At 43.8% G+C, this 25353-nt stretch overlaps 1 protein-coding gene across 9 annotated transcripts in view; it reads right to left on the reverse strand.

The window, feature by feature from the left end:
- The window catches only part of LOC106602987 (neurexin-2), a 324834-nt gene that overhangs the window by 20352 nt on the left and 279129 nt on the right, over positions 1 to 25353 (reverse strand). For all 9 annotated transcript variants that reach the window (XM_045716898.1, XM_014196084.2, XM_014196086.2 and 6 more), the window contains one exon: positions 16540 to 16721. In XM_045716898.1, coding sequence (XP_045572854.1) covers positions 16540 to 16721 — 182 coding nt within the window. The remainder of the gene's footprint in view (positions 1 to 16539; positions 16722 to 25353) is intronic.

Below are 25353 nucleotides of genomic sequence, written 5' to 3' on the forward strand. Positions count from 1 at the left end.
GTTGAAGAGGTGCTGTCGCTGTCTGTGTGTGTGGTTGTTTTCCTGACACCACACTCCGAGGGCCCTCACCTCCTCCCTGTAGGCTGTCTCGTCGTTGTTTGTAATCAAGCCCACTACTGTAGTGTCGTCTGCAAACTTGATGATTGAGTTGGAGGCGTGCATGGCCACGCAGTCGTGGGTGAACAGGGAGTATAGGAGGGGGCTGAGCACGCACCCTTGTGGGGCCCCAGTGTTGAGGTGGAGATGTTGTTTCCTACCTTCACCACCTGGGGGTGGCCCATCAGAAAGTCCAGGACCCAATTGCACAGGGCCGGGTTGAGGCCCAAGGCCTCCGGCTTGATGATGAGCTTGGAGGGTACTATGGTGTTGAATGCTGAGCTGTAGTCAATGTACATCAATCTTACATAAGTATTCCTCTTGTCCAGATGGGATTGTGCAGTGTGATGGCGCTTGCATCGTCTGTGGACCTGTTAGGGCGGTATGCAAACTGAAGTGGGTCTAGGGTGGCCAGTAAGGTGGAGGTGATATGATCCTTGACTAGTCTCTCAAAGCACTTCATGATGACAGAAGTGAGTGCTACCGGGCGGTAGTCATTTTGTTCAGTTATGCCTTCTTGGGTACAGGAACAATGGTGGCCATCTTGAAGCATGTGGGGACAGACAGCAGGCTGGGATCGGGAGTAATTGAATATGTCTGTAAACATATTGAGTCGCTCTGCTGACTCAATAGCACCACACAGTCAACATGCTCTACAACACCTGCTTGACAGCTAACTTAGGGCAGCATCTTTCCCTGTTCTGGTAAATAAAGGCCAAGCCTTCCAGGGTATTTCTTTTCCAAACACTGTGTTTGGGTATTAACATGGTCTGGCAGGTTCTGTCAGGAGAGGCCATTGTTAGTCTTCCACCCTGCTGTTGTGACAACGACATTGGCGCTTGTGGGGGCATTTCCCAGGCCTCTGGCTGCCCACCGTCTGGAACATAAAGACCCACCAACCAACCACTCTGTCTGGGTGCAGCTTCATGTTCCTACCTGCAGCTACTCTTCTGCTCCATGGTACACACAGCACAGATGGCCCATGTCCTGATCGTAACACTTGGGCCAGTTTCAAAGGATAAAGTTGAGCAATCATAGTGTGAGCCTGAAGGGGAGGCATGTCTAAAATGTGAGCCATTACAGAAAACTGGGCGTATATCGCATTTCACCACTTCACATTAGGTATTTGAACGTAAAAAAAAATCCAAAAATAATCAAAATGCATTTTTTTGGGTTTCAGAAATGCCTTCTTGAACATGTGAACTTACATGTGCCTTAATAACAAACTCATACGTAATCTGTGAATATAAATCAAATGTGAAATCTCAACTGTTTAGACACAGAGAAAATACAGAATCTTGCCTAGCCATGATTGGTTGAGATAATGAGGGGGCTGGGACATTCATGAGAGAGAGTCCATTCTGTCACTCAAGGCTTCTCTGTCAAATGGCTCGTCCTGCACTTTGCTACCACGGGTATCTGACAGATCTGTTGGATTTACTAATATTTTCATCATGGACTACATGCAAAGTGTAGATACAGCTTTCAATACCAGTGGTGTCCTGAATACAGCTACTGCTATGGACACAGCTCTATCTTCTGTGGCGAAAGCAGTCTGGAGTGGTAGAAGCGTGGGAAGGATTATTTTTGAAAGTGTTTCAGTCTGCCATGAATCATCATAATCCATACATCGGTAAACATCTACAGTTAAAATGCTAAAATAGCTACATGCACATACGTATTGTCTCAACTGTATCAAAAAGTCATTTTCATTGCTAGCGATTGTTAGCTATATAGCTAGCTAGCTACACAGTTCCATACAGGTAACGTTATAACAAATATATTTATAACTAACCCAATATAGTTCATCTGTGTCGTTTACAGTGGGAAGAAATTAAGCAAAGTGGGCAGAACAAGCAAAGAGGTGGGCAAAGCCAAGCACGAGCTAGTGAGATCCTATTGGCGCGTTATAGCATGTATTTGCATATTTCCATTTGGGAATGCTTCCTCTGTGAAGTGGACAAACTTAGTTCGACCTTGCACTCCTTCTAAACTACGCAATTAAAAAAAAAAAAACTGTGGCAAAGCATCAAGTCTATAAAACTGTGTTTGTATCAGTTTTTAGTTTTGGGAACAGAGAAATGTATTGAGATCAGATGTTTGCTCGATGACAAAATTAGCAGAATGTCGGCCCAGTTTCACCTACTGTAGTTCCATCCTGTCCCACTACCCACGACTGGACTTCCTCTCACTACCATATTTGGTGGTGAGAAAATGCTCTAAACGGATGCTTCCGCTTCATAGCCCCTGTGACGTGTCTGGGTTACCCCATCTGTCTGTGGTTATTTTTATTTTATTCATTTTTTATTTAATCTTTATTTAACCAGGTAGGCTAGTTGAGAACAACTTCTCATTTACAACTGCGACCTGGCCAAGATCAAGCAAAGCAGTTTGACACATACAACAACACAGTTACACATGGAATAAACAAACATACAGTACAAATGTCTATATACAATGTGTGCAAATGAGGTAAGATAAGGGAGTTAAGGCAATAAATAGGCCATGGTGGCGAAGTAATTACAATATAGAAATTAAACACTGGAATGGTAGGATGTGCAGAGGATGAATGTGCAAGTAGAGATACTGGGGTGCAAAGGAGCAAGACCAATAAATAAATACAGTATGGGATGAGGTAGTTGGATGGGCTATTTACAGATGGGCTATGTACAGGTGCAGTGATCTGTGAGCTGCTCTGACAGCTGGTGCTTAAAGTTAGTGAGGGAGATATGTGTGTCCAGCTTCGGTAATTTTTGCAGTTCGTTCCAGTCATTGGCAGCAGAGAACTGGAAGTAAAGGTGGCCAAAGTAGGAATTTGCTTCGGGGGTGACGAGTGAAATATACCTGCTGGAGCGGGTGCTACGGGTGGGTGCTGCTATGGTGACCAGTGAGCTGAGATAAGGTGGGGCTTGACCTAGTAAAGACTTGTAGATGACCTGGAGCCAGTGGATTTGGTGACGAGTATGAAGCGAGGGCCAGCCAACAAGTGCGTACAGGTCGCAGGTAAAAACTTGCTTGCTTAGTCCCGCAACTTGCCATTGTTTACAGATGGCTTGGTGCGGGACGAAGCCAGTTGCATTCTGCTGTTAATGTTGATTGCTAAGACATGCATGACGATAATATTTTTCATGTATGCCAGTTTGTTTAACTAGCTAGCTACCGAAAATAGCCACTGTGGTGCGAATGCTAATCGATTAGCAAGCTAATCAAACCCTCATGTTACGTTATAGGGACAGATGCTAAGTTGGCTAGCTAGCTAGCCACAATGATATGATAGCTAAAAAGCTAGCTAGCTATTGGACTATAGATTTTTAAGGTGTTTTTTTTGCATGTCCAACTAGATGGCTAGCTAGATTAGAACCATTTTACATCTAGCCAGCTGGTAATTACAAAGCGAAATGTTTGCTAAATCTAGCTAGTTATCTTGTGTCTGCTTTGCCATTGTTGGGCTGGAAGCAGGTTAATTGTGTACAGGGCATTTTAGTACAGCTGTAGCAGTCAACAGGCAATAACAAGCTATAGGACATTAATTCATGTTTTAACATATTTTTCTGGAATTTGCCTTTCAGCATAAACCTGCTCTCCACCACCAGTACAAGGCGACGATGACGAAGGCTGAACAAGCAACACTTCAGGTATTTTATCTTTGTACGTTTACTTCTTGCCTGGACTTGAGGGTCAATGAATGTTACTGCTGGTATGCAAGGTTTTAATGTCTTGTCTATTTTTGTCTGCTTTCCGCCTTTACAGCTTCAATTGTCTGGAGCCTGGTAGTGTTGTGGCCAAGGAGCTTTCACTCAGATGGAACCAGGTCAGCTGCTGTGCAATGTTGACTTCCTTCCAGAAATGTGAAAGCATCCCCCGGACTGGACAAAGCAAACATATATTTTTTAGAAGATCAGGACGTTTGCAATGAAAAGGCTATGGACATTACATGTCTTGCTCCGAAGAGTGGGACAGAAATACGCTTTCAGGCTAGATTCCTTTGTTCATATCGTAACATGACCTGAACCAAAGTTAGTCAAAGGAACTTATGATATAGGGTCTAGATATTGTTTTTACCAAAGCCTTTATGCGTTTTAGTTTGTTTCTAATTGTAGGCTACTACCTTTAGCACTTAAGTTAACAAAGTATTTTATTGTTGATCTTTTCTTTGTTTTGTTTTTTAAGCTCTACCGCACTGCTTTATCACATGGCCACATTCACGTGTTCCAATGTGAATTCTTTAAGAGATGGGTGGGTCTAAGGCTTTAGAGGGTGTGAATGAGTAAATAAAGAACAGCACTGTAGCTGTTCAATGCAAAAGGTTATCTTTATTATACTGTAAATGGTTTGCCTAATGGGGTAACTTTCTGAGATAATGTTCAGAGAATCCGTTTTGGCAATTTGGTTAAAGTATTCATTTTCCAAATATGTTTCCCAAGGATTAATGTAGAGTAAGTGTGAAAATGGCAAAATGTTAGCATTCCCTTTTCTCCTAAATGGGATTATACGTTTAAAGCGGCATTACTTCCCCATGTTTCCTTTTATCCAATGCAAAGAACACAATTTCAAATGTAGGAACATAAGACTGAAACGAGACGGTGGGTCACAGATGTTGTTATTCTTTCCAATGAATATAGGAGATGGAGACCAATGAATGAATCGTGACTCGGTTACGAGGTCCCTGCTGAGATCCCGCTGCGAGACAAAGATCCATGTGACGATCGGATGCCACCCCATATAGTGCCTTTCTGCCAGATCACCCCAAGGCCCTGTCCTAATACAACCTGCTCCTCAGAACCACACGTGACATCAGGGCTGCTGTGATGGGACTGCAGGGAACAGGTTTTCTGTTCCTAGGGAACAATTAAGTCATTCCCCCCCCCCCTTTTCTCCTCATCCCTCTCTATCCCCCACTCTAAAGGGACTGCATCTGTGCACTGTGAACCAGGAAATAGATGCCCATGTAAATAAAAATACGGTGATATTGATATGTGATAGAAGGAATAGCTGCACATGGTTAGGGCGTGGCTATTCCCACCTTCTACATCGATTTTCAAATTCTCTTGTTTTCATTATCTCTGACGACATGAGATCATGCAGGGTGCACTTTAAAGCCAGCTAACGAAAACTAAGACACTGTACCATGTCCATTACAAAAGAGCAGAAATAAACAGCAACCACGTGTATTTGCATCTTTTCAGTATATCTTGTTTAACATGGCAGAAACACCACAATATTTATGCACTTTTCTGCATGATTTGGGCATCATGATGTCCCAAAAAAAATCATCTTACTTTTTGTATTTATGCCTACATTTGATATTTTTCCTCATTTCCTTTTATTTATTTTTAAAATATATTTTTTGGGATACACCAATTTTGTGGTACCCAATTGGTAGTTACAGTCTTGTCTCATCGCGGCAACTCCCGTACAGACTCGAAGGTCGAGAGCCGTGCATCCTCTGAAACACAACCCAAACAAGCCGCACAGCTTCTTGACACAGTGCCCACTTAACCCTCCGACCAATGTATCGGAGGAAACACTGTGCACCTGGTGACCATGTCAGCATGCACTGCGCTCGGCCTGCCACAGGAGTCGCTAGTGCGCAAAGGGACAAGGACGACGCTGGGCCAATTGTGCACCGCCCCATGGGTCTCCCGGTCACGGCCGGCTGCGACTGAGCCTGGACTCGAACCCAGAATTTCTAGTGGCACAGCTAGCACTGCAATGCAGTGCCTTAGACCACAGCGCCACTCGGGAGGCCTAGATTTGTCCTCATTTCCGACAGTGTGCAGGTCTTCATCTCTTCTAGAAACTACCACAAACCATAAACAACTAACACATCATCCTATGAAGTGCGTAAAGAAAGACAGAGCCGTTCAGTCGTGGGGTTTAAAATGGAAAGTGATGGGTGGCAAGTCACCCTCCCTCCAGAGAGGCATCAGGAGAGAATGCAGCAGACAAGGTGTGAAAAAGCTAAAAGTCCGATTTCAACATCAGGTAATGCCTCTATTTTGGTAGTGTTGTGTGTCTTAAGGAGATATTTATGGCTTCTGCTGCAACATAATCAGTCTAGTTTCGACCAATTTTAGAGGCTAAAAAGACTATAATGGGAAGAAAAAAAATGATTTAAGGAAGAAAAACGTTAATGAGAGCTGAGACATTTAAATGGTGGAGATCCATGCAACTCAAATCTATTGAATAGCAACAGCCAAAAATCACTGTCACACTTGGATAACACATTCAAATCACATTTTATTGGTCACAATCTTACAGTGAAATGCTTACTAACAAGCCCTTAACCAACAAATACGTGTTAAGTAAAAAATGTAAAATAAAATGAACAAATAATTAAAGAGCAGTAGTGAAATAACAATAGCGAGGCTATATATAGGGTGTACCTGTACAGAGTCAACGTGCGAAGGGGCACCGGTTAGTTGAAGTAATTGAGGTAATATATACATGTAGGTATAGTCCCCCCTTATCTCAGCTCACTGGTCACCATAGCAGCACCCACCTGTAGCACGCGCTCCAGCAGGTATATCTCTCTGGTTACCCCCAAAGCCAATTCCTCCTTTGGCCGTCTCTCCTTCCAGTTCTCTGCTGCCAATGACTGGAACGAACTACAAAAATCTCTGAAACTGGAAACACTTATCTCCCTCACTAGCTTTAAGCACCAGCTGTCAGAGCAGCTCACAGATCACTGCACCTGTACATAGCCCATCTATAATTTAGCCCAAACAACTACCTCTTCCTCTACTGTATTTATTTATTTATTTTGCTCCTTTGCACCCCATTATTTCTATTTCTACTTTGCACTTTCTTCTACTACAAATCTCCCATTCCAGTGTTTTACTTGCTATATTGTATTTACTTTGCCACCATGGCCTTTTTTGCCTTTACCTCCCTTATCTCACCTCATTTGCTCACATTGTATATAGACTTATTTTTCCTACTGTATTATTGACTGTATGTTTGTTTTACTCCATGTGTAACTCTGTTGTTATATGTGTTGAACTGCTTTGCTTTATCTTGGCCAGGTCGCAATTGTAAATGAGAACTTGTTCTCAACTTGCCTACCTGGTTAAATAAAGGTGAAATAAATAAATACAATAAAAAGGTAGAGTTAAAGTGACTATGCATAGATAATAAATAGAGAGTAGCAGCAGCGTAAAAGGGGGGGGGGGGGGGGGCGATGCAAATAGTCGGGGTAGCCATTTGATTAGCTGTTCAGTCTTATGGCCTTGGGGTAGAAGCTGTTAAGAAGTCTTTTGGACCTAGACTTGGCGCTCCGGTACCACTTGCTGTGCAGTAGCAGAGAGAACAGTCTATGACTGGGGTGGCTAGAGTCTTTGACAATTTATAGGGCCTTCCTCTGACACCGCCTGGTATAGAGGTCCTGGATGGCAGGAAGCTTGGCCCCAGTGATGTACTGGGCCGTACGCTACCCTCAACATTCAATAATTTGAACATCCCACAACTTGTAATAGATTCAAAGAGTAAGCCTTCCCTCATGGCTGGAGTCCCCTCTTTCAGGAACAGGTGTGGTTGTCAATTATTACACCTCGTATCGCCTTGTCATAGATCCTCCCTTTGCTTTTAATCATGTCACATCTGTCCCAGGGCAACACACTGCTAAAAAGCTGATTTCCCATAGGAGGAACACTGCCTTTGGCAGCTGCTCACCAGTCACAGACACAGTAGCGCAAACACTCGGATGTGGGCAGGAGGCTCAGTGTTGGAGCAGCACCCTGCATTCACCAATCTGCCTCACTAACAAGCTATTGAATGGTTGGAACTCGCCCTGGGCCATGAGGGCTGTATGAATTTCTACTAATCCTCTTATCAGGGACATTTTGTTGACCACATACAAAACAAAAAAAAACATGTTTATTCTAACATACACAGGATAGGTGCATTTCACTGCACCATTTCATACACCCATCCGGTCTATGTTCACTGCACCTATCCGGTGTATGCTCTGTACTACTATTGGGTCAGCTATAGTAGTACAATGCCCCTGGAGCAAATTATGGTTAAGTGCCTTGCTCGAGGGCACAACAGATTTTTCACCTTGAGGCTCAGGAATTCGAGCTAGTGACATTTTGGTTACTGGCCCAACGCTCTAACCGCTAGGCTACCTTCTGCCCCTACAACTGACAACTCAAAAAGAGCCAAGAGATACACAGCTAAGACTCTGTAACAACAATAGTGTTACTTTCAGCCCCAAGGACAGCACTCATAGGGCTCAGCCAGTCTATGGTTGAGTTCCTGCCCGACTACATTGCAGACTTCTGCCAGATCTTACAATGCTGGGATCTATTCGGACAGGAACTCGTCCATTCAGCACCATGGACAGGGCTAACGCGACTCAGCCAGTGTAGCCCATTCAGCATCATGGACAGGGCTAACACAACTCAGCCAGTGTAGCCTATTCAGAACCTTGGACAGCGCTAATGCGACTCAGCCAGTGTAGCCCATTCAGCATCATGGACAGTGCTGACTTGACTCAGCCAGTGTAGCCCATTCAGCATCATGGACAGTGCTAAAGCGACTCATCCAGTGTAGCCCATTCAGCACCATGGACAGTGCTGACTTGACTAAGCCAGTGTAGCCCATTCAGCACCCTGGACAGGGCTACCGTGACTCAACCAGTGTCGCCCATTCAGTAACATGGACAGTGCTAACGCGACTAAGCCAGTGTAGCCCATTCAGCACCATAGATAGTGCTAACATAACTCAGCCAGTGTAGCCCATTCAGCACCATGGACAGTGCTAACGCGACTCAGCCAGTGTAGCCCATTTAGCACCATGGACAGGGCAGATGACTTTGAGAGGGAGAGCGAGCAACAGAGAGTGCTGGCTGCTGTAGAGAGGCCAGGCTCATTGAGGCATGGGCAGTGGTGGATAAAGTAGTTAGCTGTCATACTTTAGTAAACGTAACCTCAACTGATCAAATCAAATGATCCTTTAGCTTGACATTTAACTTTTTGTTCCACAAATCTCTTGGCAAAGAGGGATTGTCTGCACATGTCACTATGTCCAATAATCCCAACATTTATCTCTGTCCCGACTCCCCTGCTCCCTAAGGGCTAAACAGCTCCATTACACACTAGGTGGATTTTCAATAGCACAAAATCTTTTATTTTTTCTCTCAATTCAACAGTATTATGGGTACATCAGGTCTACGCAATACGCTGTCATGACTGTCCAGTTCTAACAAACTGTGTAAATGATGAGTAAAGAAATTAACATAGCAGACCAGAAAAGCGTCAAGCTGCAGCTGCAGTTGCACGTTTAAAGTGGTTTGAACTCACCTCCCAGACAATCACTGGTACGGCTGATTAGCTCACCTAAGTAAAGTATCTTCAAAAGCTAATTTAAGTAGGACCATTCTACTACTCTGCTCAAACCATCGTATTACGCTACTCTCATCACCCCACTGGGAACCATCAACACGCCTGGCTAGCCTATCTTCAAAGAAGCATCTTCCAGAAGCAAACGGAAGGAAAATAAACTCTAGTTCTGACTACACCACAAGTCACCGGATACCGGACAACTACAGAGAAGAACAACAGCAGAAGACTTGTTGGAACCCTTTTGGACCCAACTCCCTTTCCAAGGCGGCCCTGTCCCCCGAGAGAGATCCGGTGAACCAAGGCATTTAACGTAAATACATTCATGATTTCTTACTCAAAGCGGGCGGCGGTTCGTGTGCAAAGTATATGGTTACTGTCAGTGAGAGTAGTTTCTGAAAGTACCAATGTTAAGTGTCTATGTCCCCTTCTCTCCCTCCCTCTCCATGTCTTTTGTAACAAGCAGCCACATTGTTGTCATTCTGCTAGGGACCTGTTTTTAACGTATTAAGTGTATATGTTTATTATTTAATTAGCTAGTATATTAAACTAATTTGTGTAGTACTGAATAATAAGTAAGGCTCTGGTTTTTGCAGATAAATGGATGTTACGACTGTTCAGAATGATGATATGATACGAGGTTATCATTAATAAGTTGACTGTTTATAGATGTGATAGGTAAAGACATTTTAGAGTTTAATTCGGGAGATGGTAACTCTTTAAAGAACCGCTCTCGTGGTGCCCCAGATGCTAATGGTTAATTGTTACATGATTCATTTAATCGGTCAACAATTAAACATAGTTAGGTAATTAGATAAATAACAGTCTTCAGATTGATGTTAAAGTCAAGTCATGACATATTGGTGCCCAATGTGAGGCATCTAAGACAAAATTAGGCCCTACTGTTGAATTCAGTCTACATGAACTGTGTAGCAATTTACGTTATACCCAAAATAGCAGTTGGCAGGATTGTCGTTGAGTGGTGTGTGCTTCCTTTCGACCCAGTTAGCAGGGAGAGATTGACTCCGGTGTTGTACACCTGACAAAGGGTCAGATTGTGTAGGGTGAATTATTAATTTCCAGAGCTAAGACATACGGGTCAGCCGATTTAAGGAAATTTGAGAAGATATATTTGTTTGTATATTATCTCTCTGTCTGTCGCGCTTAGTAACGGCTAGATTTGCATTAGAAGCTAAGCTAACAAACAGAGAAAAGTAATTCTCCTTTGTTTACAGCGGAAAATCCTGCACATTGGTTGGCGGAAGTCCCGCCTTTGCTGGAATCCCGGGTGATTTCAGCTTTCAGGGTTAAGTGACCCCTTGTGGTGAAGAATCAGCAGCAATTTTTCAGAATCAGCAGCAATCCAATGTGAGGGCAAAACGTCTTCGCACATCTATAACAACTGGTTAAACTTTACAATATCCAACCAATCTCAACTGATTGGATATCGTTGTCTCATTCGATTTATCAAGGCAGTTAAATTGCCAAACAAACCTTTTTACCAGGTTTCTCATTCGATAAGGACCAAATTCATTTGTTCCAACCAATGAGGCATTTTAAACTTGTCAATCTGAACCTAGATACAGCGACGCTTTCAGGTTAATTAAAGTTTAATTCCCAGATAGCCTATACAGGTATGATTAATCATTAACATTGCTAAATCAAATCCCCCCCCATTCCCCTGCTAATACGTGAAACCTCACCCACGGAAAGATTGATTGCTGACCTCAGCAGCGACGCAAACCCAAACTATGCAGAATGGCTGAGAATGTTAGATCACAATTTGAGAAAGAGGAAAAAGATAAGTCACCATGACTAGGCGTGGAATTGCCGGAGAAAAGGTCCGCTGAAATTAACACCATTAGCGAGGACATAAACAATCAAATTACCCCCGTTCTCACTCTAAACCCTATCCACTCTAAACCCTATCCACTCTAAACTTTATCGATCAAGAAACAAGCTCACGGGCTTTGACTATAGACCCAACTACAAATGTTGTGACGCACAAGGTAAACCACATCACAGTAGCCAATTACACTCAAACTCTGATAAGTCGATCTGTTTTCACCATGAACACGAATGACACATCATGACGTTACGAACAATCACTCCACTTTGTGGGGAATTGCAAAACGCAACTCTGAAAGTTGCTACCTGGAAACAGTCCTGGAAGACTGTTTAACCTGTGATGCGCTAATTGATTCAGGCTCTACAATATCGCTCATCTCTCAAACATTGTTCAATGATCTCAAAAGGGCTGTGTACCCAGCTAAACGTTGGTTAAAAACGGAATGATGCGACACTAAACTTCGAGGTTTCACTCAGACTACTTCGCCTCTCACAATGCCGACTCATGCTGGAACAACACTTCCAAATCATAAGGCTTGTTCATCCTGTGCATGTTGCTAAATTGTATGTTACTAAATTTATTGCCTTTCCTCCTTACTTCATTTGCACACACTGCATACAGATTTTTCTATTGTGTTATTGACTGTACGTTTCTTTATCCCATGTGTAACTCACCCGATCAGGAAACAAATCAAGTTGTAAACTTCCCCACGAGAACAGAGATGGGCGGACGAGCCCCTCGACAGGGATAACCTAGCAATACATCTTGAAATATCACTGAGGTGTCCCACACTGGTCGTAAAAGAAGTCCAGTGGACTTTCCACCTCCACCACCTAAAAAATGTGGTAACAATAATCGTTCCTTTCCATGCGTAGTCTCAACTACAATGCAACTAGTAAAATGAACTAATCATGTGTTCCGGTAGGATAACATTACGGAATGAATCGGTAGGATAGCTGGTCCCCTTTGGGTACCAGTACCAATGCCATCAACAGTCAGTCCAGCCACAGTCAGTAAGAAGGTTAGAGACCTACCAAGTCGAATTGCCCTTGATAACAGCGACAGATGAGGTAGTAGTCACTCAGATTGCAACACGTAAAAGGGAATCTCCAAAACAGTCTTCTGATGGTCAACACACATACCGCTAATAAAAAGAAAATAAGTTATTTGAAGTCATGAACCATGATCACACCGCGTACGACTGGTTCAGTGCTTGTAGAGTACTTCCGTCGTGAGGTTAGCTCCTCCGTGGATAACATAGCTATGAAAGTCATACCTATCGCCACTACAATGGTGTAAGACACATTGACTTGTAGTAAAACCACTACAGGACCCCTTGGAATATGGCTTGAGGTCGGCGCCGATTCCTTCTGACACAAGGTCATTGACATGGAAATGATCTGATGACGTCAGACTCAATCTGCCCAGGTTGCAGCCTACCAGGATACTTGGTTTTCTTGCCTTTGGCATGTGTGTTTGTGCAAGCATGAATGCACAACGGAACATTTAATAAGGATTTACACTATGATCATTTAAGGGTCCGAGTAAAATACCAGTCTTGGTAAAGTTGAAAATAGACCCTGAAGCCCTTTGGCTCTACAGCTACATTAGTCACCAGTTTCTCACCAGAGGTCCATAGGTCATACCTGTAGACTGTCCGAAGCTAGTGCCTTACAACTGTAGCCTTATCATGTAGTTAGCAACTTAGGATAGTGCCCTAAGCAACACACTGCTAAGTAGGATTGCCCTAGATATGACATTTGACAAAATGGCATGATAGAGTAATTTGCCAACACTGTAGACATATATAGCATAGAGTCCAATTAGATGATTAAGGTGTGGTAACTATATTTTGTATATCTTTTTGTTTGTGCTTTTATTCTTTTCTTTGACACTTAAGAAGTGATACTGCCACAAACAAGTTCCCAGACAACCATCACTTAGGGCAACAACGCCACTCATTTGGGGAAGAAATGTAAAGATGTATTGCATGAGTGTTGTGCATTATTAATGTCTGTCTAAGTTACTTCCTAGATCCACCAGCCTGGACAACCGGACGACGGGTCCGGAACAATGATCGACAACCAGGGCATCCCATGGCCATTCTTGTGGGGTCTGCAGTTTGTGAAATCTTACCAGGTTAAACCACCAGAGAGGGACTGTCACGATGATTCACAAACCAGGACATCTCGTGGTCATTCTTGTGGTGGGTTACAGAATCCTTCCAAGATTGAACCCACCAGAGGGGGACTGTCATGACTGTCCACGAGAATCCAAACAGGTCGGATCAGGTTTGCAATGAATAACTTCACTGCCTGCCTGCCTGTCATTCCATACCTTGCCATGCCACCCTGGATTACTGACCTCTGCCTGCCCTGACCCTGAGCCTGCCATTCTGTACCTTTTGGACTCTGCTCTGGATTACTGACCTCTGCCTGCCCTGACCCTGAGCCTGCCATTCTGTACCTTTTGGACTCTGCTCTGGATTACTGACCTCTGCCTGCCCTGACCCTGAGCCTGCCATTCTGTACCTTTTGGACTCTGCTCTGGATTACTGACCTCTGCCTGCCCTGACCCTGAGCCTGCCATTCTGTACCTTTTGAACTCTGCTCTGGATTACTGACCTCTGCCTGACCTTGACCTGTCGTTTGCCTGCCCCCCTGTTTGAGTAATAAACTTTTGTTACTTCGAAACTGTCTGCATCTGGGTATCTCCTGAGCCTTGACATTAACATAGAATGTGGGGAATGGTCAGAGGTGATCTATAGAACACTTATATAATTTTGTTTGTTATTTTGTGATCTCATGAAAAATGTTACGAAGGGAATACTGTAACTTGGAAAGTGTAATATGCAGCTTTTCAGTAGGAAGTTCCAATCACACCCAAATGGCCATCCACACTCCGTTCATTCATCATGCTCATCCTGACAGAGAGGGCTCTGAGCCCGACTGCTGCTTCATCAGCCAAGGGGATACCAGGTGGCAACTCTTTGCTCTGTGACTAACCACAGCCTACTGTATGTCAGCAAATGAATCACCCAACCCTTCGCTGGGAATAATCAATACACTCCTCACACACACATTCAGACGAGGCCTCCACTCAGACAGCACCACTGGCGCACACACGCGCTATACACGCACACACGCACGCACACACACACACACAGCCCTCCATCAGTCAGCAGCTCCTGCCTGCAGACCCTTGTGGATCCAACCCTAGACTCTGTGGCTGTGTGACTAATGGCTTACAATGGGGAAACACGCCTGTGGCGCCTAAACTGCAGCAAGTTAAGTACAGGAGGAAAGACGAGACATGCTGCATATCATATATTCTGTTACTTGCATTCATCCTATCATCCAGTGCTCTCTCTCTCTCTCTCTCTCTCTCTCTCAGAGGGGGATAACTTGAAGCCAACAGCTTCTAGCTCAACACGGTGCTGCGCCTGCACCTCCCGAACGCTGTCACGTTCATGACCAATTGGATTAGACGTTGTTGTTGGTCATTTAGTTACGGCAGGAACCCTCTCCGCGAGGGACAAAAATGACGAGAGGCTAAATTGTTATGGAGGCCATCGTGCTTTATTAAACACAGCTTTGTTCTAGAACTAATCATTATTTGACATGATTCCCTTCTTCCTCAGAATGAAGCTATGACGTTTTGTTGAATAACCTGGGAGTGTAATCGATAAGGCAGTTTACCTTCTCTCTCCAGCTCATACCATCTCTGGCTCTTTATAGGTAACAAATAAACAATACAAGGCAATAAGCAATGAGCCATAAAAGATCTATACAAATGCTGTTTCATGTGGTCTGAATTTCATTCATCTACTGCAGAGTCCTTAACACATACTGTTCATAGTGTACAGTGACAATGCTGGCGTTGACTCTAAAATCAACAGTATAATTGTAAACAGCAGTGTTGTAGAAACAAACACGCAGTCCCCCTGGGGAACAAGCTACTCTTACCCTTTACCACCATCTGGGTCAGCTATGTTTGGGCTCGGACTCAAACAGGGACATATTACACCTGACTTAAAGGTTTCTTTAGAAAATGGCACACACTCTGCTATCGTTTTTTGCCAAGCATCTGGTATCCTAGTGTTGAACAGATAGGGTGACATTGCAAACGTGCACTGTGAAAGTCAATGGTTCAAATGGAATTAATAATTCATTTAGATGAAATAGTTTAATGAGCCAGAGCATTTCACAGCGTGACGTACTGCCGTTACAATCTCTGCTGTTTTAATGAGCAAACACCGGTGTTATTTCTCCCCTGCCAATCCAGACGCATGGTAAATACTTTTCTGGCACAAATCATAGATATCATGAGAAATAGTTGCCATGTGTCTTTTTCTATAGAAATTGACACACATTTGATCAATTAACACAGTCTTTCTAAGTGCCTTAATTAGTCCTACAAATCTCCAGCAAGAGCATTTTCAGGATTATGTTTCTACACAGTGAACCTCAGGATATCAGCTCATTCCAAGCCTTGGTTCAAAACCATGGATGGGAAACTTTGATGGGGATGAGGGCCACACAAAATCAGAACTCATCATGAGGGGCCACATTGGCTCGCTGGTCGGTGTATCCACATCTATACCCTACACAGTCAGAGCCGGCCCTAACCTTTTGGGGGCACTAAGTGAAATTTTACAGTGGAGAGAAGAAATTGAAGTTTTAGAGTTTCTTTTCTGCAATTCTACACATTTTACCATGGGGCGCAGAGAAAATGTTGCAGTTTTAAAGCAGGTTTGCTGCAATTCTACACATTTTGCCATGGGGCAGAGAGAAGATTTAGCAATTTTAAAACACATTTCCTGCAATTCTACACATTTTGCCATAGGGTGGATATAAATGTTTTAAATATGATATCTGAGTGAGAGTCACTAACAAAATCATTGGGGGTAAAAAAGAATATGTTAGCTGACATGGGCTAATTGATTGACTGTCAATGACTGATGTAACAAGAGAAAAACTGCTGATGCGCAAACACATTTTCAAATGGCATCTGTGTATTCTACTATTCTAAATCTCAACAGTCAGTTGAGACCCCGACTGAGTTCACACATAAAAAAAAAAAAACAACATTATTCCGTTTATGGAAATTGATGCGGCCCGCGGGTCACCAGTTGCACATCCCTCTTCATAAAAAAAGGGGACCCTCATCCTCTACCCTAACCCTATCCCCACAGTACTACAGACAGTGCTCTTAGCCCCCCCCTCCATCCCATCCCCCCCATCCCGTTCTCACTATGTGTAGCTGCAGGTAGTCTCCCAGTCCGCTTGTGCTCTCCACTCGGACCAAGATGGCGTCTTTCTGCTGAGTACTGAAGCCCACAGCTAGCCGGTCTGCTCTGGTGCTCGGCCGCTCGTTGGGGGCCCAGGTGTACGTGATGAGGGCCCCTCCTCTCCCAAAGATATACGTGGTCCCAGCTGAGGGAAAAATGGAGACAAACAAAAGTATTAGTACGAGACTGAGGGAAAGGGAGAGGAAATTGAGAGACAGGGAGAAGGGGGAGACATTATTAAAGAGATAAGGTGATGTTAGAGAGTGTTCCATCACTTTCAGAATCTTGTTTGTTTTTTGTTGTCGTTCCCAGCAGACCTTGCTATCTTTACTGAGATTGTTCTTCAGTAACACTCAAGTCAAATTTTAGATGCCTATTTTCTTGCCAAGTACATGACTGTGACAGCTCATTCCCTAACACAACCTATTATTCTCTCAGCAGAAACAACATGTCATAGCAAACATTATTCCCTTAAGTTATGCCACACTGTCAGTTTTCAAGTTTACAGCGCAGCGTGAACCCTAACACAGACACCGCCTTTAATTACACAAATCTCACAGAGTTTTCGAATGCACTTGTGCGATTTGATTGTGCTGATATTGTCCTGTTGGAACACTATGGCACGGCCCTTGCACCACACCTGCAGTACCACTACCATGAGAGGTCGTGAGTTGAGCCGTCATTGATTAGATTGTGCATTAGATTGTGTAAACCTGCCAGTACTGCAGACTGGTTGAGGTGCCACCATGTCTAAACATGCCAGCAGAACTGTAATCACAAGACTATCGGGTTGCAGTATGCTGCAGTAGTATGCCTTGCCCTGCCCAGGGAGTTAACACTTTGCATTTGGGGGGTTTCTGTAACTAATCAGAACATCTGCCATATTATTTTAACTTGATCTCCCACTTCCCTGTAAGGTGGAACTGAGAAAAATATAATCTTTCATAGAAATCTATGAAATAATTGATGGAAAACCTATGGGAGTTCGCTATAAATCACACTGAGTACCAATGTCAAGCTATGAATCACTTTAATGACTCTCATATGTACAATCAGCTTCACATTTATAACAACAAGCTAATCTCAGTTTATCCACTGTTGACCGAACATAACCTGGTTATCATATCATCCAAATATTCTCTAGGGTTTTAATTAGCTTCATCAGAAGGTTGACAAGTCATATCTCAGGTATGAGTGATTATTCCACCTCCACAGCACCGGAGGTTGGCGGGTCTATGCCCCCTGTCGTCCCGGCGCCTGTGGGCCTCTACATGAGATAAGAGAGGAGATGAGGGGAATGATCTGGCAACCAGTCTCCCAGGCGGAGCAGCTTTTGGATGGCAGCACACTGAACACCTGTTCTCCTGGAACCTGATAACTTGTTGCCAGTACTGCATGTGATGAAACAGTGACAACCACAGCTCACATGGCACACCGGGCTCACCCATTAAGTCACAGTGGGCAGGGGTGACGATGACCTCTCTTAGGAAGGAAGGGCATGTTGGTCTTGCCTATATTCTAGTTTTGTAACCCTGCATGAGTTGGAGAATTGGGTGGGTTGATGGGTTAAGAAAAAAATGTCCGGTGTGAAATGACTTGCACGCTACTTGTAAACGAGAATATATCACACAACGAATATGGTGAGTAATAAGAAAATTGCATTCAGGCTGTACATTTTTCCAATATGAGCTGTAGAGGTGGTTGAATGATGTGCAGTTTCACGTGAGTCCTTTCAATGATCTAACCTCATTCTGGGTCGTGGTTTTGTCTTAGATCAGGGATGGGCAACTTTGATGGGGGTGGTGGCCATAAAAAAACGGAACTCATCATGAGGGGTTGCAGTGGCTCGTGGGTCTGCATACCCACATCCATACACCCTGCATACCCTGCAATTTTGCACATTATATTACGCCATGGGGCGTAGAGAACATGTTGCCATTTTAAAGTACGTTTGCTGCAATTCTACACATTTTGGTATGGAGCAGAGAGAAGATTTAGCAATTTTATAACTAATTTCATGCAATTTTACTCATTTTGCCATGGGGAAGGGAGAGAAATTAGAAGTTTTAGAGCAAATGTCCTGCAATTCTACACATTTTGCCATACGGTGGAGACAAATGTTTGCAGTTTTTAATATGATAACTAAATCTACTTTATAATGATGCCCGTCGGAGAGGGCTGCCGTTTTACTGTCCCCTAACCAATTGTGCTATCGTGTATGTTTTTTGCGTTATTTGTAATTTATTTTCAACATAATGTTTCTGCCACCGTGTCTTATGACCGAAAAGAGCTTCTGGATATCAGGACAACGATTACCCACCTCATACTGGAAGAAGATTTGTTCTTTAACGAGTCGGACGCAAAGGATTTACTCCAGACACCCGACAAGGCCCTCATCCCTGTCATTCGCAGGAAAAAGAGACAGAGATATCGAGGACGAAGGTCGGGTGCCTTGTAAGAATCCGACGGCGAGTGGGTAAGTCTGCCTTTACCATCGGTCCTATTAGCCAATGTACAATCAATCCATAATAAAATAGACAAACTACGATCACGTATATCCTACCAACGGGACATTAAAAACTGTAATCTTTCACCGAGTCGTGGCTGAACGACGACATGAATACCATACAGCTGGCGGGTTTTATGCTGTATCGGCAGGATAAAACAGCCGCCTCTGGTAAGACAAGGGGTGACACTATGTATATTTGTAAACAACAGCTGTTGCACGAAATCAAAAGAAGTCTTGAGGTTTTGCTCGCCTGAGGTAGAGTATCTCATGATAAGCTGTCGACCACACTATTTCCCAAGAGAGTTTTCATCTATATTATTTGTAGCTGTAATTTACCACCACAAACCGATGCTGGCACTAAGACCACACTCAATGAGCTGTATAAGGCCATAAGCAAACAGGAAAACGCTCATCCAGAGGCGGCGCTCCTAGTGGCCAGGGACTTTAATGCAGGGAAACTTAAATCCATTTACCTCCTTTCTACCAGCATGTTAAATGTGCAACCAGAGGGGAAAAAAACTCTAGACCACCTTTACTCCACACACAGAGACGCGTACAAAGCTCTCCATCACCCACCATTTGGCAAATCTGACCATAATTCTATCCTCTTGATTCCTGCTTACAAGCAAAAACTAAAGCAGGAAGCACCTGTGACTCGGTCAATAAAAAGTGGTCAGATGAAGCAGATGCTAAGCTACAGGACTGTTTTGCTAGCACAGACTGGAATATGTTCTGAGATTCTTCCGATGGCATTGAAGAGTACATCACATCAGTCACTGGCTTCATCAATAAGTGCATTGATGACGTCGTCCCCACAGTGACTGTATGTACATACCCCAACCAGAAGCCATGGATAACAGGCAACATCCACACTGAGCTAAAGGGTAGAGCTGCCGCTTTCAAGGAGCGTGACTCTAACCTGCTATAACCTCCGATGAACCATCAAACAGGCAAAGTGTCAATATAGGACTAAGATTGAATCGTACCACATCGGCTCCGAGGCTCGTCGGATGGCAGGGCTTGCAAACTATTACAGACTACAAAGGGTAGCACAGCCACGAGCTGGCCAGTGACACGAGCCTACCAGATGAGCTAAATTACTTCTATGCTTGCTTCGAGGCAAGCAACAGTGAAACATGCATGAGAGCATCAGCTGTTCCCGGGACGACTGTGTGATCACGCCCTCCGAAGCCGATGTGAGTAAGACCTTTAAACAGGCCACAGGGCCACAGGGCCAAACGGATTACCAGGATGTGTACTCCGAGCATGCACTGACCAACTGGCATGTGTCATCACTGACATTTTCAACCTCTCCCTGTCTGAGTCTGTAATACCAACGTTTCAAGCAGACCACCATAGTCCCTGTGCCCAAGAACACTAAGGTAACCTGCCTAAATGACCACCGACCCGTAGCACTCACATCTGTAGCCATGAAGTGATCTGAAAGGCTGGTGATGCCTCACATAAACACCATTATCCCAGAAACCATAGACCCACTCTAATTTGCATACCGCCCCAACAAATCAAATCAAATTTTATTAGTCACATACACATGGTTAGCAGATGTCATTGTGAGTGTCGTGAAATGCTTGTGCTTCTAGTTCCGACAGTGCAGTAATATCTAACAGTAATCTAAGAATTCCACAACAACTACCTAATACACACAAATCTAAGTAAAGGGATGGAATAAGAATATATACATACAAATATATGGATGAACGATGACCGAGCAGCATAGGCAAGGTGCAACAGATGGTATAAAATACAGTATATACATATGAGATGAGTAATGCAAGATATATAAACATTATTAAAGTGGCATTATTAAAGTGACTAGTGATCCATTAATTAAAGTGGCCAATGATTTAACGTCTGTATGTAGGCAGCAACCTCTCTGGGTTCGTGATGGCTAACACAGAGAGAGCCACAGATGATCCAGAGATCCATAGATGATGCAATCTTTATTGCACTCCACACTGCCCTTTCCCACCTTGACAAAAGGAACACCTATGTGAGAATGCTATTGACTACAGCTCAGCGTTGAACACCATAGTGCCCACAAAGCTCATCACTAAGTTAAGGACCCTTGGACTAAACACCTCCCTCTGTAACTGGATCCTGGACTTCCTGACAGGACGCCCCCAGGTGGTAAGGGTAGGTAACATCACATCCGCCACACTGATCCTCAAAACAGGGGCCCCTCAGAGGTGCGTGCTCAGTCCCCCTCCTGTACTCCCTGTTCACTTATGACTACATGGGCAGGCACGACTCCAACACCATCATTAAGTTTGCCGATGACACAACAGTGGTAGGCCTGATCACCGACAACGATGAGACAGCCTATAGGAAGGAGGTCAGAGACCTGGTCATGTGGTGCCAGGATAACAACCACTCCCTCAACGTGATCAAGACAAAGGAGATGATTGTGTACTACAGGAAAAGGAGGACCGATCACGCCCCCATTCTCATCGACGGGGCTGTAGTGGAGCAGGTTGAGAGCTCCTTGGTATCATGGTCCAAACACACCAAGACAGTTGTGAAGAGGGCACGACAAAGGCTGTTCCCCCTCAGGATACTGAAAAGATTTGGCATGGGTCCTCGATGGTGCAACTTCTACAGCTGCACCATCGAGAGCATCCTGACTGGTTGCATCACTGTCTGGTATGGCAATTGCTCGGCCTCCAACCGCAGGGCACTACAGAGGGTAGTGTGTACAGCTCAGTACATCACTGGGGCCAAGCTTCCTGCCATCCAGGACCTCTATACCAGGCGGTGTCAGAGGAAGGCCCTAAAAATTGTCAAAGACTCCAGCCACCCTAGACATAGACTGCAAGCGGTACAGGAGTGCCAAGTCTAGGTCCAAAAGGCTTCTTAACAGCTTCTACCTCCAAGCCATAAGACTCCTGAACAGCTAATCAAATGGCTACCCTGAACTATTTGCTACCCTGAACTATTTGCATTGCCCCCCCCCCCCCACCCTTACGCTGCTGCTACTCTCTGTTCATGTTCTACCTACATGTACATGTATATTACCTCAATTACCTTGACTAACCAGTGCCCCCGCACATTGACTCTGTACCGGTACCCCTTGTATATAGCCTCGCTACTGTTATTTTACTGTTGCTCTTTAATTATTTGTTACTTTTATTTAACACATATTTTTCTTAAAACTGCATTGTTGGTTAAGGGCTTGTAAGTAAGCATTTCACTGTAAGGTCTACACCTGTTGTATTTGGTGCATGTGATAAATAACATTTGATTTGATGATCACGGGCCCCACCCCGGTCGGTAATTCGACCACGCTTCCTGCAATTTTAGATAGCTGGCCATTAGACTAATCTTCCAATCCCCCCCAAAATTGCTGACATGGGCTAATTGAGTGACTGCTGATGCACGACCAAATTTCATAATTGCACCTTGTGTATTTTACTATTTTAACTCTCAACAGTAAGTTCAGACTCTGAATTAGTTTTTTTTTTAAATGGATGAAATGAAACTGGTCCGCGGGCCCACAAAAGGCCGCCAGTTGCCCATCCATGTCTAAGATCAAAGTGAGATGAAGAAGAGAAGAGAAGAAGAGAAGATGTGGAACACCTGCTGCCAGTGCCCTCCAGTAGAAGAAACACTACTACACGTGGGTCAGGCGAACCTGTTCTGAAATGAATGGAGAGACCGAGCCCCAGGAGCAGCACCGTGACGCAGGCCTCACTGGAGAATGAGACCTTCTCTAGGCTCTTTTCCATTTCCTCCCTGGCTAGTAGCCATGGACGTACTGTGGGTTGAGATAGACATACAGTGTGCAGTAGAGTATGTATGGAAGAGCTGTGTGTGCTATATTGAACAGCTTAATCCCAGAGCCACTGCTCATTCATTCCTGACACGTGACAATATGCCTGTGGTCTTGACAGGTCGAATAATAATCTTCCATTTCACAGCTCAGTTCCTAATGAATCAAAAATACATTATTTAAAAACGCGTCAATATTTGAAATATACAGAAAATGTATTGATTGAGCTCTGCTCCTCTGCATCCAGAAGGTTAAATTGAGAAATGATTGATGAAGTTGTTTATCATATTACTGTTTTAAATGAGACAAACCACCGAGCAGGCATCAACATGCACGCATACACATACATGCATCACGTGAGAGTGTCTTGCAAATTGTCCCGCATTAAAAACAGTAAACCTTTCAAGCATTCCTAAATCATTGAGCTGAGCCACACACATGATTGGGATTCCTGGCAGCATGACATCCAAGCCTCCTCCATGTGCATACAGAGATGACAGGAAGTATTAACCTCGCACATCTGTGAAGACGAACCACACGCAGGACGATTTTCACTCCTTCTCAGCCTAAGGAAATGTCTAAAAAACGGAAATGGGTTTCAGTGCTTCCAGATAATTCTGAAACGTGTTGAACGTACATTTTGCCTGTACCATAGGTCAATATTTTAAACAAACATTTAATGCTAACTTATATACTTTTCAATTGGAAGTAGATTGCCAAACTGCATTTGAATTGTGAAGTTATGCTATAGAAAGTCAATGTATTACAATATAATAGACCTAAAGGAAGTATCGGAATCCATTTGATAGAAGGTTTGATTTGGAACAGTACTTAGACTACAGATTAGAACCATAACTCATATGTTAAAAGGAAAACCCTGCTTAAGATGTGACCTACTTTAGCGGCAGACAAAGGACGCCCTTTAAAAATGTATTCCTTACACATCCCTCTGACATCATACTAGATTATTTAGGTGTCTGAGTGGCACACACAAAACATTTCTGTTTGTTAGTTGATGAGATAGAAGCCTGATCAAATCTAGATATTTTCCACTCTGTACATCCAGTCACATGTACGATATATATAAAACGTTTTTCCTTTGCAAAGTTATTCTATCCCCCCCCCCAAAAAAAATAGATGTCAAACAATTCTTATTTATATAGTTTGTTGCTTTGACTTAAAACTGAGATTCTGGCTCGACTTTCATAATTGATGTAGCACTATTGGGCTAGCTCTGTAGAGAGGGTTTGTCTCAAGTGAGGAACTACAAACTAGACACATATCACAGTGGAATGTTGAATCATCTCGACTAGAACACTTTAAAAGGTAAGAGAACATAAACTAACATTGTTTCCCTAACGGTATGTGGAAGCACCAGAAAAGTATCTGTTCAAGTGGCTTTTCAAGAGTCTCACTGGTGAGACGGCCGGACTGAAGGGGCTCTCATAGGGAGGAAGAAGCCAGTACTAAATAAGTCATAACTCAGCTGTCCAATTCCTCAATACACTGGATATAATAAAAGACGACAGGCGGATGGGAAGGGAGACCTATCCATGTGGAGTGATTGCAGTGTTTGACTATAAGTGTGTACCTTTGTGTTAGAGGATTTGAGTGATATCTGCAGGCATGATTGGTCTTTCCTGCATATAGGTGTGTGTGTGTGTGTGTGTGAACACAAGAGTGTGTGTAAATTTCACAAAGGACCTGTCGGGGCTGCTGGGGGTGAGACTCGTTTCAGCTGATGCTGTGTTTTTTGGCTTTGACGCATCTATTAAGTGGGTCAGCCAAGAGAAGAGGTGTGGAGTGCCCCCCCAACCCCCGCCCCCCTGCACTGCCTTAAAATAGAACTCAATTGGCACTCTGTGGAAATATTGTGGGGGGGTGCATAGGTTCCTGTATTTAATTATTGCAACAGTAAATAAGACCCATAATGCCTCCAGTGAAAAACTCTCTGGTAATGTAGGAGTAGCATAGCAGCCAAGTCTAACAGAGGCAGAGAGAATTGTTGAGCTGTGAAAATCACCAGCCCTCTCTCTGCGTAGTGAGACGAAATTGTGTTTTGGGTTTATCCTCTGATTAAAATTCAGCTTCCCCAGCCCCTGTCTCCAGTCTCACTTTCATTTCAGTTTTCCTTCCGTTAGCAGTTTAATACATTCTGTGGCAGCCTGGTACATTCTGTAATTATCCACTGAAGCTATAAAATTGTACTACGACGTAGGCTAACAAATCTGGACATAGAACTACAAGGTCAGTGTTACTGATCATACTGTTAGACCATTGTAATACAATATTGCAGTAATTATGGTCCCTTGAAGTGAGAGGTGCCACAGCTTTCATGTTTACAGAAGCAGAATCCTGTGCCTAACTACGATGCTAGCATACGCTTTTCTCGCAGGGTATTACTTCGCCACAGGGTTTCAAACAAGTTTTAAAATTAGCGTGTTATGTCTCTCTCCTGTTCCTGGCCATTTAGCGCCTTGC

Source organism: Salmo salar, chromosome ssa04 (assembly GCF_905237065.1).
Source record: "Salmo salar chromosome ssa04, Ssal_v3.1, whole genome shotgun sequence".
NCBI lineage: Eukaryota > Metazoa > Chordata > Actinopteri > Salmoniformes > Salmonidae > Salmo > Salmo salar.